At 38.8% G+C, this 18210-nt stretch overlaps 1 protein-coding gene across 3 annotated transcripts in view; it reads right to left on the bottom strand.

Annotated features, from left to right (window-relative positions):
* LOC106719977 overlaps positions 1–18210 on the bottom strand; it is a 136702-nt gene that overhangs the window by 15259 nt on the left and 103233 nt on the right. For all 3 annotated transcript variants that reach the window (XM_014514474.2, XM_014514475.2, XM_014514473.2), the window contains 9 exons: positions 12645–12878; positions 11733–11879; positions 11297–11411; positions 10498–11187; positions 8816–10410; positions 8314–8456; positions 7606–7809; positions 5939–6068; positions 5245–5432 (listed from right to left, as the gene is read on the bottom strand). In XM_014514474.2, coding sequence (XP_014369960.2) covers positions 5245–5432; positions 5939–6068; positions 7606–7809; positions 8314–8456; positions 8816–10410; positions 10498–11187; positions 11297–11411; positions 11733–11879; positions 12645–12878 — 3446 coding nt within the window. The remainder of the gene's footprint in view (positions 1–5244; positions 5433–5938; positions 6069–7605; positions 7810–8313; positions 8457–8815; positions 10411–10497; positions 11188–11296; positions 11412–11732; positions 11880–12644; positions 12879–18210) is intronic.

Raw genomic sequence — 18210 nt, forward strand, 5'->3', positions numbered from 1 at the left:
ATACATAATTTCAGACAAGGCTTAGCTGTTGTACATAATACTTAGCAATGATACTGGCCGTGTGTTTCTATTTGCGAATTTATACAACGTGTTATTTTCTTTTTTCAAAGACATTGTTTTTGTATAGTTACATTGGCAGTAAAAACTCAAGGTATTAACTGATAGATACAGATATATACGTGCTTGAACTCGACATGTACTTTATCTGTATAGCGTATTGGTATTAACGGGGCGTGTGTGCAAATTTTATTGACATGATAACACACTCGCGATAATTTTAATTTTGCTAAGTGCGACTGTGTTTTACTTTTTAAAAGTTTTACTTAAATATTTTTTCATTGATTCAAACTATTGAACCCTGGGTATAACAATCTTAATTATTAGATAGTGTAGCCAGAAATTGCGGTGCGAAAAACAAGGTTTTCTCACCACGGTCAGACGTCAAATGTATATTTATATCTTGTTATTATTACAAACTAGAGTTTGTTCAGGTACATAGTAAATCACGTTGAGTAATATTAAAAATAAATATGAAGAAATTTATTGTAGCAACAGTCTAAACGTGTGTAATGTCAGGTTTTAGAATTACGTTGCATTACCAATTGTATATCTAGTAATACAAAATATACTAGGGGGGGAAACTGGTAAAATATTACATAGTACATATATAAATATATTAAACATATTTTTTATCTGTAATTTAGTTATTATCTGTTTCATATCCATTAGTAAACATATCAATGAATGCAGCTATATAAAGATAACTGATTCGATTAAATTATTTAGACAAGACTTTCAACGAAATATTATGCAAGGTTATGATTTCTAGAATTTAAGTATCGATTATTTAACTACTAATCGTTACGTGGTTCGAAATTTAAATAAAGAATTTAGCTTTTTATCAAAATCTGCCTGCCTTTTCCCTACAGAGGGTTCGTTACATTATGTACTACTCTTCCATGCATCTTAATAGCCGTCATATCTGAATTCATTTCTCTCTATCACACAATCTATCCAATACTTTATTTAAATTAGCTTGTCATTAAGTCATATGTAATTCAAGCATAGACAAAATTTACGGGTAAATGCATTTCAAATGACGTGCGGTTCTCTTCCATTATTACGATTATGTTATTGTTAATTCCTTTGAATGAATATATACCGAATTTGTCGCTGGATATCGACAAAAGATAAACATAGCTTTACGATTAAGTAAACTTATCAACTATGATAAAATTGTATCTGATTGTTTATCTGTATCGGATAGGAACAAAGGCGAGGGAAAAGTTTTATATGTAATCTGGATAAGTATTACGTTCAAATCATAAGGCGGTTAGTTTTGTTTTATTTGAAATATCCAAAACAAAATTGTTCCGTTCCGTTCATTTGTTTATGCTAGTAACTTATAACATTACTATAAAGTAAAGGTCTTTATGTCTGTAAATTGCATATTCTAAAGTAAGGATGATGTAACAAACTGTAATGTGAAAACAAATCGAATAACGAATTAGAAACAATTTAATCATATTTTCATGAAAAAATATTAAATAAGAGAAAATTGCTGTAAAAACTTTATCCAAGTTATTTAGCATGAAATTTTAGGTATAATGTAATGTTTATAATTTGGACTGTTCGACAAAATTACTAAGATAATATTCATGAAAATAAGTTTTAATTTTTATGCCAAATTAATGTTAAAACAAAAAACTAAAAATAGCGAACCTCCACCTCTTTTGGCGACCATGATGTTTATTTTCGTATGGTCGAAGAACTTTGGCGACGTTCCAAACATTTAGTGACGATGAAGTGAAATATTTTCGAGAAATTTCAATTATCAAACATTAAACTTTCTCCGGAATGCATAAATGTGCAGGAATTAAGAATTCGGTGGTAATGGAAACGTTTAAGATTTGATATCGACCGATGGCAATGGCGATGGCCAGGCCAGCCGTATGTAGGGCGCCGGCGCGCTCGTATTGGCCTCGACGCCCAACCGGTTGCCATCTTTGGAACTACGACCGGTTTTGACAGAATATGTACATACTCTTTGCAATAACAGTTAACTTTTACGCTAATAAATGTAGTATAAAACGAATGAATTATCTATTCATGTCTGTAAAGGCCGGTTGAGTACATAAATCATGGATCGTTTGGATCGTCGCGTGGCGGATAGGAGAGCGTTCTGCGAAATTTATTTATCACAGTCAATAAATAATAGTGAGTCCGCGTCGGATATCATAACTATCTCCTTTCACGTCTCTATTAATCATGGGATAGGGTCATATCGGCAATCGACATGGCCGCGGCCGGGCACAGCGCGATGACTCAGTGTCAGGCAGGGCGCGCGAGGGACGTCTGTCTCTGAATCATGCCATACCATTATGCACATATTGATGTCGCAGGTAACAGAATCGCTATTGTATGCGGTGCTCTATTGTGCAGTCGAACTTTTGAGGTCCCCGTAAACGATTGTTAATGCCGTATTGTTACACCGTTCGTATGCGTAGGTTCGTTATTTAGATAGGAACAATAACAGCGCAAAGGCTGAATCGGGATTTAAATATCGGACCCCTTTTTTGGGGTTGTAAAGGGGACAGAATGGCACGTGTTTGTCGTACGAATACATAAATGTTTGCTCGTGAATTCGAAAATATAAAATGCAGCTTAGTTTTTTTTTGTTTTCATTATTGATATTTCTATTTATTCGTAAAAGAAAAGTGAAAAAAATTCAAGTTTTACATCGTTGATGCTAAAACTTGTATTTTATTTTGAAGTATTTGGGTTAATTATAATGATAGTACGTAGAGTATTTTTTATTACTTATAAACGTTAACATTGCAATTAGTCGAGAAAACAAGAATTGTTAATCTGGATAAGGAAAATTACAATAGCAAAAGTAAGCTGACTACAGCACATTTTATGCAAGTGCTGCCATCTATTATCGATATGAATCAATATTACGGATATTCTAAAACGTTTGATATTTTTTGAGATTAATTCATTATTATTAGTATAATTTATTATTTATTTATACATATAAATGTAAAGTGTAAAATTTTAATAAACGTGTAATTTTAGTGAGAACATATTCATACCATTGTGACTCAGGCAAGCGAATTGTTTAAACTTACACTTTTAGAAGCCTGTTTATTTTTTTAATCAGATTCTCACCATGCAATGACGTAAGAGCTTTTTATAACTCTATAGGATTATTATTTTAGGATATATACATCCGTATAACAAACTGTGTAATGACTTGCAAAGATGTATAAAAGATATTTGATATTCTAAGAGATTTCATTGAAAATTATGATTTATTAGAATTTAAAGTGGCTATAAAATTCTTTTGAAATCGTGCACAGACTATAGAACATGTGGAAAATATAACAATCGTATTTGATACTATTTTTCTTATAAATGCTGTAATCACCTACTGTTTTTTGTCTCTTGCACTATAACACTAGCATTTTTCTAAGCGTTAATGTACGGGATACATAACATTCATCATCAGCTAGCTCACTATAAGTCCCCACCGAGGGGCTCGGAGCTTACCCTAACTTAGGGGTGACTAGGCCATAGTCAACCATGCTGGCCAAGTGCGGGTTGACTTCACGCATATCTTTGAATTTCTTCTCAGATATGTGCACGATCACGATGTTTTCCTTCGCCGTAAGAACATCGTATAAATGTACATGTAAATCGAAAGTAGAAAAACACATTGGTACATTTGGATTCGAACCCAGGACCTGTAGATTGCAAGTTAAGTGCTTAACCCCTGAGCCACCAACTCTCATACATACTATTACTGCTATTAATATTACAAACTACATACTATTATGAGATTTTAAAGCTGTTGGTGTTTCAAGTGGCTTGGGATAGACAAGTTACTATACCAGTCTTACAGTAGACGTCTTAACTAAGGCAGAAATACAGCTGTTTCTTAGACAATTATTTAATATTTAATTTTAATTGATTGTAAAATAAATAGATTTCATGTCGTCTGTCATTATACATATTTGGTTTAAATAAAGCCTATTTAAACGTATTATCCTTTTAAAACTTAGTCGTCGTAGAAAACGTTTTTCTTGTCACAATAGAAAATATTGTGTTAACTTTGTTGTTTTCTGAACAATGATGAATCTTTGATAATTAATCTTTTATTCACTTCGTTTGGTAATAATGAATGAATGCGATTATTTCATTCATAACTCTTTGAAGTAAAACGTCATAATAAATGTAACTATCATCATAGATTATGATTCCTCGATAGTCTATTAATTTTTTTTCTATGTAATTTACACACTATCGTAAAATGATAATAAGCAGTTTTATATGAAAAAGTATGAGTCATATCGATTAGGTTATATTATTTTAATATATATCTTTCAAATCCTAAAACGAGCTGTTTTTGTAAACTTGTCGTTAAAAGGCCTAATTTCCAAAACATTTGTAGTAAAACAGATTTTCTCACTGTACAACATTAGCCACCTTTATTTTGTAAATGTTAAAAATAACTAAAAATATTAAATGCCGTAATGGCCTACATGAATTTGACGTCCCTGTTGTTAATTGAGGTGTACAGTTAAAATGTGATAATGCTAGATTTTGACTTTAGATTCTTTTACAATAATTAACGGATATTTTTCACGAATATAAGACGAGCATATGTAATTGTACAAAACTATATGTTACACTACAAGAATTGCATACAATGTTATAGACAATGTATTTACATTTTGCTTTGATACCTACAGACTTGTTTACGCGCAAACAACGCAAGGCAATAAATGTGTGATTTGCATATTGTGTAATTATAAAATGAATACAGTACAATCAGGTTATAGAAATGGTGTCTCGTTCAGCAAACAAATATTGTACCTAGTATAAGGTGAAATAATTGTAAGGCAATTTGTATTGTGTGGAACATTCCAGAAATGGGGTAATAATTGGTCTAGAATGTAGGAACGAGAACAGCGTGCACGGATGTGCTCCACCCCGCGTACTTTTACCTTTACATCACGCTAATCTATTATTGCGTTGTGTCTTTATCATCATCTCCTTGACCTTGTCCTATCTACGTAGGGTCGTTGCATCAGGTTTCTGTCCTCCAAATTAATCTGTCTGTCGTCATCTTCATTGTCACCCCCTTCTTGATCACGTCATCTTTCTCGCAATCCATCCATCTCTTCCTAGGCCTACATCTACCGGTGTCTTTATGATTATTTATATTTAATTATCACTCACCTTTTCTTATTAATAAGCTCGTAACTCTACGAAGTGCTTCTCGCGGTGATTTCTGGAAGAATTTGGGCGTAAGGTTTGGCGGGAGCGTTAATGGTTTGCGCGCGCCGGAACCTTCCCAAGCCACGGGATGGTCCACTCCTATCTTCGACGATGTGGTTAGTCTGTCTAGGTGCTCTGTTGACGCGGGCCTGGAACAAAATTATTATATTAACATACGGTAGAGCCGGCAACAGAAATGTAACCTAAATGTCTTCATGGTGTTTGATGGGCGAAGTGCTGTCGGATGAGTAGAAAACGTTTGACATATGTACAACTTTATTGATAAAGACGTTAAATTCACATACGATAAATTCACGGTTGTACCGCCAGTGCCAGGAGAACCAGCTGCAGCATAAACATGCTGTATTGGTAATGAGATGTCTGACGTCAGAAACATTTTCCCTACGCAACATTTCTGCGGCGGTCTCTTTTACCATGCCTTTGGGGTGATTAAAAGGCTTATTTTAGGCATTTCCTTTTCTCTTCAGCGCCCTGGGCGGACGACCGCGGTAGATTTGTTGCCGAAACACGAATACACAATGTTACCTCTGTATTTCAATGTTCAGGTGTGTCATTACAAATCCAGGGTAAATTTTCCTATGAATATGTATTACATAAATTCAAGGCGTTATTAGTAATGGTAATCAGTAGTTACCTGTGCCGTTGTCGTGGATACCAGCCGCGCGGCGGTCCGCCCAGCCGCAGCAGGTCTGCGCCCGTGCAGACGCCCGACGCCGCGCCCATCACAGAGCCGCGCCCGTACCCGCCCAGCGTCGCCGAACTCCCTGCACACACATCACATTGTTGTACACTACCTGTCGCCGCTTCATCTGCTTCATAGACACGTCGCTGCTTGGAAATGGCAGCTTTCGTTTCGTTCAGACGTAACAGCGCTAGTTGAAGCTACTATCCGCTAATTCTATTCTATTTTAAAAAGCGGCAGAAATCAAATAAGCACAATTTTGTGTGTTCAGTTTTTGAAATTAAGATTAGTAGTCAGAGGAGTTAAAAAACTGTTTTATTTTTCGTTGAGTAGATATAAAAAAAAGAAACAAAAAGAACTATATTCTGAAGCACTGTAAGCAACCTGAGTTCCAGATCCGTGCAGCCGTACTGAAGTACACACCACGTCAGTCGGTTGATCTATCCCTCAAATGCATTTAAACAACCGATAATATAACAAGTACGGATTGAAGTATCACTATGTTTCTACAAAGTTATATTTATAAATTCTTTTAAAATACCCTCACCAAGATGTTTTAAAGTAAAATTCAAACATTACACAATTATAAACATAAAACAAAGAAAGGTAGATCAGAAATTAAACAAGTGAATGTTTAGAGATGGCTGAACCGTTATTTAAACTCTATATAAAAATTATATAAAACTCTTTCGATGTTACTGCTCTCACTATTTTAGTACGACTAAATAAATTATGAAATTAAAAAAAAAACGATTTGTTATTGATTAAACGATTTGATGTTTTTTATATTGCGTAAATATTTGCATTTTCTAGTAAACATTAACGTAAAATGGTTTTGATAACAAAAATAGAACAATACCATATAAGATGTCATGAATGTCCATTGTTAGTGCATTTCTTGAGTAAAGGGCTACTTAGATGCATCTATTAGTTGTTTACTTGTACTAAAACATTGATGTCTCATGTTTTTATTCAATGAAAATGAGCGGGAAGAAATATTTATACAATTGTTTAGAGTAGTCACGTTACAGCCATACTTAAATCATTCATCAAGTCATTTTGTAAATTATACATACACTGAATCTTACTAACATTATAAATGAGAATTTTACTATGATGTCTTGAATGTCTTGAACACATAGACTACTTAATTTTTTTTTTAATTTCACGCGGACTAAGTCGCGGGCGACTGCTAGTTACACATATATGACAGAAAATACAAAAGCCTCTCTTGTATCAATTGTAAGAAGTTTAAAACTAGTATCATGAAATAACATTACTTGTTAAATGTTCAATTAGAATTTAAATAAAATGTATTAAATTATTTCCTTTATGCGTTCGTATTTCAATTCCATTGAAAAAAAATGCGTTTCACCAGAAAAGTTTTGGTATAATAGAGTTTTAGCGAAAAGTGTGCTATTGTCTATGGTGCAAATTCTTCAACTTTGGTTTGGAACACGGATTATTCGTTGGTTTATTTGAAAAAGAAAACACGATGTTTGATTACCCCTATACATTTTATGGGAGTTCGCAAAAGTCGATGCGCATAACACAATTTTACGTAAAGCGGGACGTAACGAGATGCGGGAGGAGGCGCAGTGTACAAAAGATAGACTTGCCTATGGTCTGTATAGAATTGATAGTGTTGTTGCGCGGTGGTCCCGTGGAGTTCCGTGGCGGAGTGCGCGGCACGTCACAGCCGCGCGCGAACACCGGCGTCTCGGGCAGGCTCGCCGACGTCTGCAGCGGGCCTCGACATCCCGCAGACGTGTCTCGGTTCTGACGCTGCAGGGTGCGTCGACGAGCACCGCTTGCACCCACATCTGAAACGTTAAACGGTCCACAATGAGAGAAACTTTCTTGAAAAATACGACGATGTATAAAATCTTGATAAAAGTTAGCTTGTAGCATTTTTATCTTACTAATATTATAAATGCGAATGTTTACATGGATGGATGGATGGATGTTTGCTTGTTTGAAGGTATCTTCGTAACGACTCAACGGATCTTGATGATATTTAGTAGAGACAAAGAATATAGTCTAGAAGAACACATAGGCTACTTATTTTTTTTAATTCCGCGCGGACGGAGTCGCGGGCGACTGCTAGTTCTAAATAATAAAGGAAATAATGTATGAAAAAGTGACATCTATAATATGTTGTAGTGAAACTAAATTAGACGGCTATGCCTAAGATAGATGGCGCTAGTAGCATCGATACAATTAAAAGTGTCTTAACAGCATTATCATTCACTACAACTTAAAAAAAGTAAACCTGAGAAAATACTTCTGTATGTAATGTATTTTAAAATGAACGATGTAAATGTAACCTGTGGGTAAAGTTCTTCTGTCCGTGGAACCGGATTTGAAGTTGCTGCTCCTGCGGTTCTTGTTGTAGCCGGCCTCCATTGAGCGCGTCTTCAGGCTGTTGGTGGCGTCCCGGTGCGGAGGCACCGCCGGCGGCTCTGAAGGTCTAGCAGTTGCAAAGTACAACATTAATTATAATAAAAAATAAACGAGATAAGTCTTACGTTGATGGTTTTACCTATGGGGTTTTTACTATGACGACTCGTTATATTTTGATGGTCTTCTGAAATGATTCTTTGTATGTTGCTACTGAAATTAGTGTAAAACGAACTCTAGTTCTACGAGTAAGTATATCTTAATTTTTTTCATTCAGTAGAAGCATTTACCATATATCAACTCACAATTAACTTTTGTCAAAAAAATATATAATTACTGGGGGAGAATGCTTTAAAAATTAGGTTATAGAATATTTGTAAGTTGTGGTTGTTATTTCTATATGTACATATAAAAAGCAGAAATGCATACCTCCTTCTTGACTCCAAGGTGGGAGTTGGTAAGGTGTCAGCTTTTTTAACATGACGTCGCTCGGTCGGCTGCATGATCTCCGTGTATTCGTCCTCGACCTCTTGCACCGGGGAGGGAGGCAGCGGAGGGAATTTGGGAGACTCGGGAGTTTGCGGAAGAGGGCCCCTCTCGTGGCCGAGGTTGGGGGACGGGGGCAAAGGAGGCCTGTACGGGTGTTCCACTATTTGGACATTTAGCGGAAAGTCTCCTCCGCTCGATACCGCGGAGTCGGACGACGACGGCTGACGCACTAAGCCAACCGGCGCGTCCTTGGAACTGGCGGACTTGTGCATGCTGTTCGACCGCCTGCCCGATGACCGATCGCGGCGGTCGATCGACCTGTTTTGTATTTCATTGTGGCTCGACGACTTCTGGATGTCGTGTCTCCTCTGCTTGTCCCTAGAGCTATAACGGTAATTGGTTTCTAAAATCTCCTTAGATACATCATCACAGTATTCGTCCTTATGTATATTCCAGTCTTTAGGCATGTACGGCGTAAAGTGTTTTTGGTCCCGACCCTGACTTAGAATAGCGCTAATATTATTTTCGATCTTGCGGAGCGGCGAGGTGTCCCCGCTGGAGCCGGGCTCGGCGCTCTCCGCGTCCTCCTCCTCCTCCACCGTGGTGATGAGCGCCTGCCGCCCCGCGCCGTTCACCTCCCCCTCGCCGAGGCTCGGCAACGATATCACTCGGACTATGTTTGGGGGAACCGTGGTCAGCTCGTTCACCGTCTCGTTGCACTCTATTTGCGGAGCTTCCTCTACTTTTCCTTCCTTAATTAACGACTGTATGTTATCGAATGTCGACGAATACTTTTTAAAATCGGTAAACCTGTTCTGCGGCGACAATTTGCTTTGAGCGACGTTACATTTGGGCGTAACGGGCTTTTCCGCGTTTACTTTTCTGCTTTTTGGGCTGTGGCCGAAAAATTCCGGGTTGATGTACCTATCTTGGCCGTTGTTGAGATCTAGACTGAGCCGGGACTTGGGCGACGTCATTTCCTTGCTCAGTCTCGAGTTGGGCGTGCACAGGTCTATGCTGTACCGGGAGTTGGGCGTGTTCAGTTCACGACTGAGACGGGAGTTGAGGTCGACACTGTAGCGCGACTGGGGCAAACTTAAATCTGAACTAGGTCTGGAGTTGTACGAGCCGACGGATCCGGAGCCGCTGATAGATATACTGGAGCCGTCTATTGATTTGTCGGTGCTTCTATTGAGACTGTGCGTTTGAATTAAATTGTTGGTATTTGTTTTGGCGCTGGATTTATTGAAGGTCGGGAGCTGTTTCCGGTTCTTGCCCTTCCTGATGACGTATGTGCCGCACGCGAAGTCGCGGCGCGCGTCGTGCTCGAGGTCGGAGGCGGGCGAGGGGCAGTGAGGGGGGTGCGCGGGGTGTGCGGGGTGCGCGGGGTGCGCGGCGGGCGAGGCGAGCGGGGAGCAGTGGGCGGGGGGCGGCGGCCAGTACTCCTCGCCCCAGTCGTCGTCCAGCCTCTGCGGTATTGAACTTGTGCTCGAATGCGACTGATCTCCTGATTTTCGTCGTCTACGGCCAATAACCTGCAAATGCAGAAGAGGATTTTTACAAAACATATTTTCACTTAGGAAGGAAACCCATTGATGAAATGGCGATATATATCTTCGTACCTTAGTGCTACCCGGAGTGAGAAGAGGATCATCACCGTCGAGGGAGACTTCCCAGGCGATGGAGTTGCGCTTGGAGGGCGTCGTGGCGACGGGCGGCGGCGGGGGCGGGGGCGGGGGGAACGGCTCCTCCAGGGAGTCGTCGGAGAAGTGCTCGTCGTCGTTGCTCCGGCTCGAGCCTCTCGTCTTGCGCCCGTCCATTACGTCCTCCGAAGAACCTCTACACACTTCTCTATGCCTCTCCATAGAACCGGCGAGAGTCCGCGGAGGTATCTTACCTCGCGGCGACAGCATCTCCCCGTCCGATCTGCTGTCGCGTTTTACGTTCTTCCTTTCCAAATTCTTTATATTAGAAGGTGATAACTTTTGTATGTTGTAAGTGGGCGAGTTGGTTTGTCTATTGAATTGGATGTTTGGTCCCGGGTATATAGTGACGGGGTGTTCATTGTAAGGTTTGTCGTTGAATTCGCTGGAGAAGCCCATGAAGGGGAAAACTGGGGGGCTGTCGAAGCTGGGCGACTTGATGACGGGGGCGTGTCGCGGTGGCAACCAGGCGGCCGAGTCCTGCGGCGGGCGCGCGCCATGCTGCAGCGAGGAAAACCGGTAGGGGGGCGCGGGTGCCGGCTGCAGCTGGAACCCGTTCGTCTCCACCTCCTTATCCCAGCCATATGGCCGCTGATGTCTGGTTTTCGGCTGGAAATATATATGGGACATTATTGCAATGTAAATATTTTTATATTAATATTTTATTAATTTAAAACTATTAATATGGCTGTTGATAATTACGCCAAGATATACTTACAAATGTTGTCTGCGTTGCAGTTGTTATTCCATTGACACTAATAATAGAATCAAGTTTTTCAGCTTCGGTCCTTTCCGCTGAAATGGTCCGCTTCGCAGAATTCGCCGGTGATACTCTGAAATTGAATAAAAAAATAGATCTCTAGTATTTGTTGATAAAATTGACATTTAATCTATTCTCTCGTGCTGTCTGTATAAGTCATTTTAACATCAATGTATGAAATTACTTGTACGTGCTTCCAAAAGTAACATTTCATTAACCCAGATATTTGTGCTAACTGTAACTTTATGCAGGTATTTTACAAAAAGACATGTGCTTTTAACTGATCACTGCTTGTCTTGCTTTAACGGAGACAAATAGTAGAACACTTTGTTTCTTTAAATCATGAACTATATTTTATGCCATTGTTTAAGAAATACGGAATGTGATGTCGTACTTGGGTAGCAACGTGGAGATGATCCGCTGCGCCTCCTCCGGCGGCGGCGGTGATTGCGGCGAGTGCGGTGAGCGCGGTGATGGCGGGTCGGGGGGCGAGGGCTCCTCGCGCTCCTCCGTCGGCCGGAACCCTAACGCGAATTTCGCTCTGTAATTGAATTTAATGCCAATCATTACTTTCGTCATTGAATTCTTTTATTAGAGTATATGACTGACAACGTCGACGCGACACAAGGGTACTTAGAGTTTACATAAACATAGTATGTTATAGTAAAAATAACATTGGAAGCATAAAGAGCGCTCAATACTGGTGTATAACATAATGTCGTTCCAGTTTGTATCTCGTGATAGATTTCAATCCGCAACGTGTGACGCCAACAACTGTCACTTTGAAATGATTTACTTATGTAGATACAGATCTTTTATAATAATGTGTGTTCTTTGCGTTTTGTTTAACTGAAGCGTTTCTCAAACTTTACAATAGGACAGTTTTAAAATTAAGTAAATTTACGTATAGTTGAGTGTCTTTGAATGGTGTTCTGATGAATAAAATCGTGGTTGAAGACTTTGTTTTTGTAAGACACGTTACAATCATGTTTATTTGTACTCCTGCCGGAGGCCTAATTTTAGTCAAAGTTCCCTCTACACCATTTTCTTATGAAGAGATGATGGCAATTGGAAGAGGATTTGGCGGAGGAGATGATGCATAGGATAAATATTCTCTTTCTGTGGGTACCTTCCTCCGTTCTTTAAAGGTAGGCAACAAATCTGCAATTGCAATTGTTCATGGGCAGCGGTCGCTTCGCTATTTCGGCGAATTCAGATGGCAGTTTGCTCGTTTGTCACTTTATGTTATGAAAAAAAAATGTTTTATTAAAATTGATTGGATTGAAATTATTAAAGGGTTTCTCACCGTCTTCCGTTCATGCTCATGTATCCATCGTCCTCTGAGGTGTGTCCCGCGAGCGGCGAGTCGTCGTCCGTAGCTGGCGTGGCAGGTGTGGCAGGCGTGGCGGGCGTGGCGGGCGTAGCCGGCGTGGCAGCCGTGGCGGCGGCGCGGGCCTCCAGCGAGCGTGGCTCGCCTTCGTCGTACTCGCTCAGCACTTGGTCCAGTAGTTCCAGCGAACGCTGTACGTCATCACACCCGCTGAAAAACGATAATTTGTGTAATGTAAATAAAACATTCTGGTTCAACAATAGTTCATGATCCACAATGATTAAAATCGTTTTATCTATACTTCTATTCTATACTGCTATTATAAAGAGAAAAGATTTGATTGTTTGTTTGTTTGCTTTGAATAAGTTCCGAAACTACTGAACCGATTTCAAAAATTATTTCACTGTTGGGAAGATACACTGTCCTCGAGTAATATTACATACTATATTTTCAAAAATTTCGTTAGTTTTTTTTTTAATTCCGTGCGGACGAAGTAGCAGGCAACAGCTAGTAATGGATAAAATGTTTCTTTTGTCTTTAGCGCCTGGTCATGATTGTACCTGTTGATGTTAAATGATAATGTTACAGAATTTTTCTACGTTGATAGACTTTAACAAATGCTACTCGTATTTACCGTTATCATAGTACATTTATTACGTAATTTTCGAATAGCTTTCCGAGTGCCGTTGTCATTTTATATAATTCAATGTAACAAGCGGAAGCAGTCGGCAGGCAGTCAATTCTCCGAGATAATGCTAAATTGAACTCATTTCCTTGGCGACCTCACCGCGCTCGTCCCGACATGACTCTTTGCCTACACCATTAGAACCGGATTAGGAAATAATGACCTATTTATATCACCCGACAGTGATGTAATTCTATTATTTTGATTGTTATCGCGTTAGCGGGACGTTTTGGAGACATTAATCTTTTATTATATCTCGTTGGGAATTAGTTTCTATTTTCGTAACAAGACATTGATGTACTTTGACCAGGGTTTTTTTAACTTAAAAGTATAAGTATGGAAATTTGTGCAAAATGTAATTATTATACATATTATGTAAAAATATGTAGAAAATACATATTTTTACGAAATTATGTGTATTAATACTCTAATCTTACATACCACGTAGTTCACTTGTAACTTAAAAATAATTGGCTCCGTATTGCACACAAACTTTTCATCTAAAAGCAGACTGAAGTTAATCCAAACAAAACTTGTTGAGCAATACGAAACTTAACTCAATAAGTTAATAAAAGATACTTCTTATAAACAAATTCGTTTTCATTCTGGTTACCTCTTGCCTACCTATTAAATGTCGCTTCGGATGTAATATTAGAAATTCTTTCTTAGACATGATATTACAAATAAAGTGCTTTATAAACCCGTTTAACATTTTACATCAAATAAGCAGAGACAGTTGGGATATAATGACAATAAATAAGGACTACTTGAATTTCATACTCGGGGGACTTTTAAATGAAAAAGTATCAAATTTTTTGACTATTTGAAACGGATAGTCATTTTACTTTCTATTGAAATAATAATATCTATTACATCCTCGTTAAGTATATATTTGCAGTATAAATATGAGCGAAATTAAAAAAAACACATGCTATTACGTTCGATTGGCTCTTCATGCTCGTCGAAATCTTTAATCAATTGTAACTGTAAATGTAATGTGACAATTACACCTTAAAACAAATGAAAATTTCAAAAGAATAATTAATCTTTCTGTGCAATGTTAGATCACTTATATACATTAGATAAAAAAGCAATGAACGCATATGCGTAAGTACACTAGAAATCTCTTTATCTAACGTATACTTGAAATTTCGACCGTCGATAAGTATACGCAACCTGGTATGTCGTTTTAGTTCATTATGTTTAAAAGGAAGTAAGTCCTCGCTAGAAAGTACTAGTGCAATGCACAAAGAAGCCCTTGTGACAGGAGAGGCATACGCTTTCACACCGTCTCTCGATAAGCCCTTACCCCCTCCACCCCACATAGGGTCGCGGGTCGTTAGATTTGCTCTGACATGACTCTACTATGACAAACCTTTTAAAATCTCAAATTCAATGTTATAAGTGTCTAAAATGGTTTTATGGGTGAAAATATTTGTGTAAAATACAGAAAAACTAGGATGAATCTTGAAATAAAAATTAACGAGTATTGGTTTCCCTAATCGCGTATTTCTAACTCAATGGCCTAGCCTCCATAACGGTGTTTTTGTGCCTTTTTAAATTTTAAGTTGAGTAAGTTAATATTTAAACTTTATTCTTTTACATAAAAAAAATAAATAAATCACTGATTCCATTAGATAAATTGAAAACAAAAACATAATAGGTACAGCTTTGTTTATCTCTAGTTTTCAATTGAACATAAAACGGGCTGTTTGGTAAATAGTTTTTAATTATTCAAAGCTGTCAACTGACTGCTAGTTATCTATCGCGTAATTAAAAAAAAAAACTTTCAACGATATTATTTGAACGTCGGTCGACCACTATCAGCGGAGCGGGATGAGAGCTGTTGACCCGCTTCCCAGACATTTTCATGTGTAGATTCGTTAACTGGTCAGGATTTAGATCGAATTTATTGAATTCATTTCATTTTACCTTAATACGACCTAAGCCACTACGATTTCTTCGTTGTCAGAAAACTCGTTAGACGTCCGAACGTGTTAGAACAAATTTAGAACGATGTGAAAATAATTTCTCTGTTGAATTTTATTTACCTGAGGCACTTGAATTGTCTTTGCATAGTAATCAGACGTTCCTAACCAGTCTTCTTGTTTCAGCGATGGTGAGATAAGAGGCTGGGGAACGAAGTAACATTATGAGGGCACTGGCTCGAGAGGTTTGCGATATGTCGGCGATTTGTAGCAACGTATCGAGGGCTTCATTAGTGCCAGTCTTAATGATCCTCTCTCTTGCTTCAATAACAATATTTTTTGTAAATCTTCAGAGATCATAAGATTAAGTGTTGTAAGATTTTGAGAGAGATAAAAAGATTTGGATTAGACTTATCGCTGAAAAATCATAATGATATAAAATATGAAGGGGATAGTTAGGTTCTTAGTTCTTGTTACAAGTATATAATATAGAGCTGTGCATAACGTGTTTGTAGTGAACCAATGCAAATGATGATAACGATAGAGAAGCTTTTAGAAGTCCACGTGTCCTAGAGTTTACTTTAATAAGCTGTAGAAAGCCAATGAGTTAGGTCGGTCACAGGCGACGTGTGGTGTGGCTGCAGGACGGGCGGCGGGCGGCGGCGCAGCGCATTGTACACGCGGCACAATGCGGAGCACTCAGCACGAGTGGCGCGCTGTGTACTGGCCGCCCCGCACCCCGCTCTCTCCGATCCTGCCTTTGTTTTACTGCACCCACACTCCTTCGCTTTCAAAACTTTTAAGGGGGACTTCAAATTGCGTTTCTTCTTCCCACCAGAGTTGGGTTCACCTTGATTAGTTACACTAGCTTCGCTTTTTCCTCGCTTAAACATTTGCTTTTCATATTCGGAATTTGAATTTTGCAATGTTATTTAAAATTTTATTTATTTCAAACTCGAAAGATTTTTTCTTCGCTTCGTCGTTTTTAAGTAGGTAATGAGTGAAAGGAAGGTAGACGCACTTTGATATCGTCGTCTGTAGGACTACATCTTGATACTAGGAGGCACTGTTTATGCGGAAATGAGTACAGCGAGGCGGAAGTGCAAAGCGCCCCCTTGCACCCCCGGCCGTCGACCCCCGAGCGAGCGTACGCTGCCTCGGCGCACACACTCGCGCTCACACCACTAACGACTGAATAGCTACATCTTCTTAACGAACACTTGATTTAAAGTGTTACAGAGATCGATGCGGATTCGAACATCGATACTCACATACGTTCTCAAGCAATACTTTGCATGCACCCGCCTACAGTCGTCTTTGAAAAAGAAATGTGCCAATGACGAGTCGAAGGTGCTCAGCGCAGACGCTCCCGAATTGTTTATTCTCATCTCGACCGGAATTCAGTGAACTTTTTAAGTGCACGAAACTTGGCCAATTAAGTAGTTGAATCTGGAAGTTTCCACTTTGTCAATGTACTGTAGGAGCGTAGCCGGAGTGAAAATTAGTGAACAGATTTTAATTGGTTTAAGATCACGGTGTGGACTTCGTTTAGTTTGTTTTCAAAAGTAGCTCGTTGGAAGCCGTAAAAGTATCGCTGCACGCAAGGAGCATAAGGCCTTGTACAGCCGCGCAGGTTCGGTTGGATGATAATCGCTGTAGTGTCGACTGAATAAGTGGAAGTTTTTACTAGAAGTAGAACGGATCAAAGCATTTATACCTTTTTATATCGAGTTGCATACGCCACTAAGCTTTTAAGGAACTTTCTTTCAGAAAGAACTGGAAATTGTGTTTAATTATATTCGTGTTTTTCTTAGTGCGTGGGTATGAATTAATAGGAAGCCAAGGCTTTGTAAAAAGGATACCGTGAGTTTCTCTGAGATATAAGCAAAGATGTAACACGGTGTTTTTAGTTTAGGTGTTTTTATTTCGCCATATAACATCTTGGGAATGTGATCAAGCATTTAATTTGATTTAGATATTATATATAACAGGGCAAAGTTTTATTTATTTGTGTATAAATAAAATGCGTTGTGAACATAGATATGACAAAGTATACGGCTCAGATGTGTAGCTGCATGCTTTGAATGTCTCGTACGAGGGATGCTATGCGGATTTTCTCGGCCGCCACGCCGCCGCATGGGCAACAGCGGCGCACTATCTCACTGCGGATTATACGTTTAATGTAAACAATCTCCAAGTATCTAGATAAAAAGTAATCCAATTAAAAATTCAACCATAAATCAAAGTTTTAGAACTTGTGAAATGACCTTAAAAATGGACCATCATCCCCCCATCTTCGGAAGTGTCAGATCATATAAACTCAAGATTATCCAAAGTTTCCCAGATAAAACCATTGAGATCTAATATAGAAGTTTAATTTAAAACACTCTCTTAAAACAACCACAATACTTAGATAACACCTCTAAAATTAAATAAATTGACCGAAGATAAAATGTATCTGTTCTCTGCAAAGTGAAGGAGACGCTATTAGGGCTTTTAGTGTAAAATCTTTAGGACCGGCGCGACGCGGGTGGCGTTGCGGCGGAAGGAACCTCTGAGGACATGCCAATAAGCGTGGCGGGCTGTGACAACACCGCCGGCGACAGCTGCCGGAACCAATTCCAATCTTAATCCATCAGTTATAAGGTTGACATTACAAAGAGCTCGTAGACATTATCGGCTGCACCGTCTTAAAGCAATTTTGCGAGTCAATATTGAAGTTTTCAACTCAAGGGGGCGATGTGTTCCTTTCAAATAAATCGACTACGGGATTACTTGCACAATTTAAAAATTTTACGATCTTTCATAAATTAATTAATTTGGGTTAATTACTAAAACCTATTGATATCTAACTTCGTAAGTTTTAATGTTCAGTAACAAGTGCCAATAACCAAATAAAGTTTATAGACAGCTACTTCAACTTAAGGTT

The sequence above is a fragment of the Papilio machaon genome, chromosome 1 (genome assembly GCF_912999745.1).
Source record: "Papilio machaon chromosome 1, ilPapMach1.1, whole genome shotgun sequence".
Lineage (NCBI taxonomy): Eukaryota > Metazoa > Arthropoda > Insecta > Lepidoptera > Papilionidae > Papilio > Papilio machaon.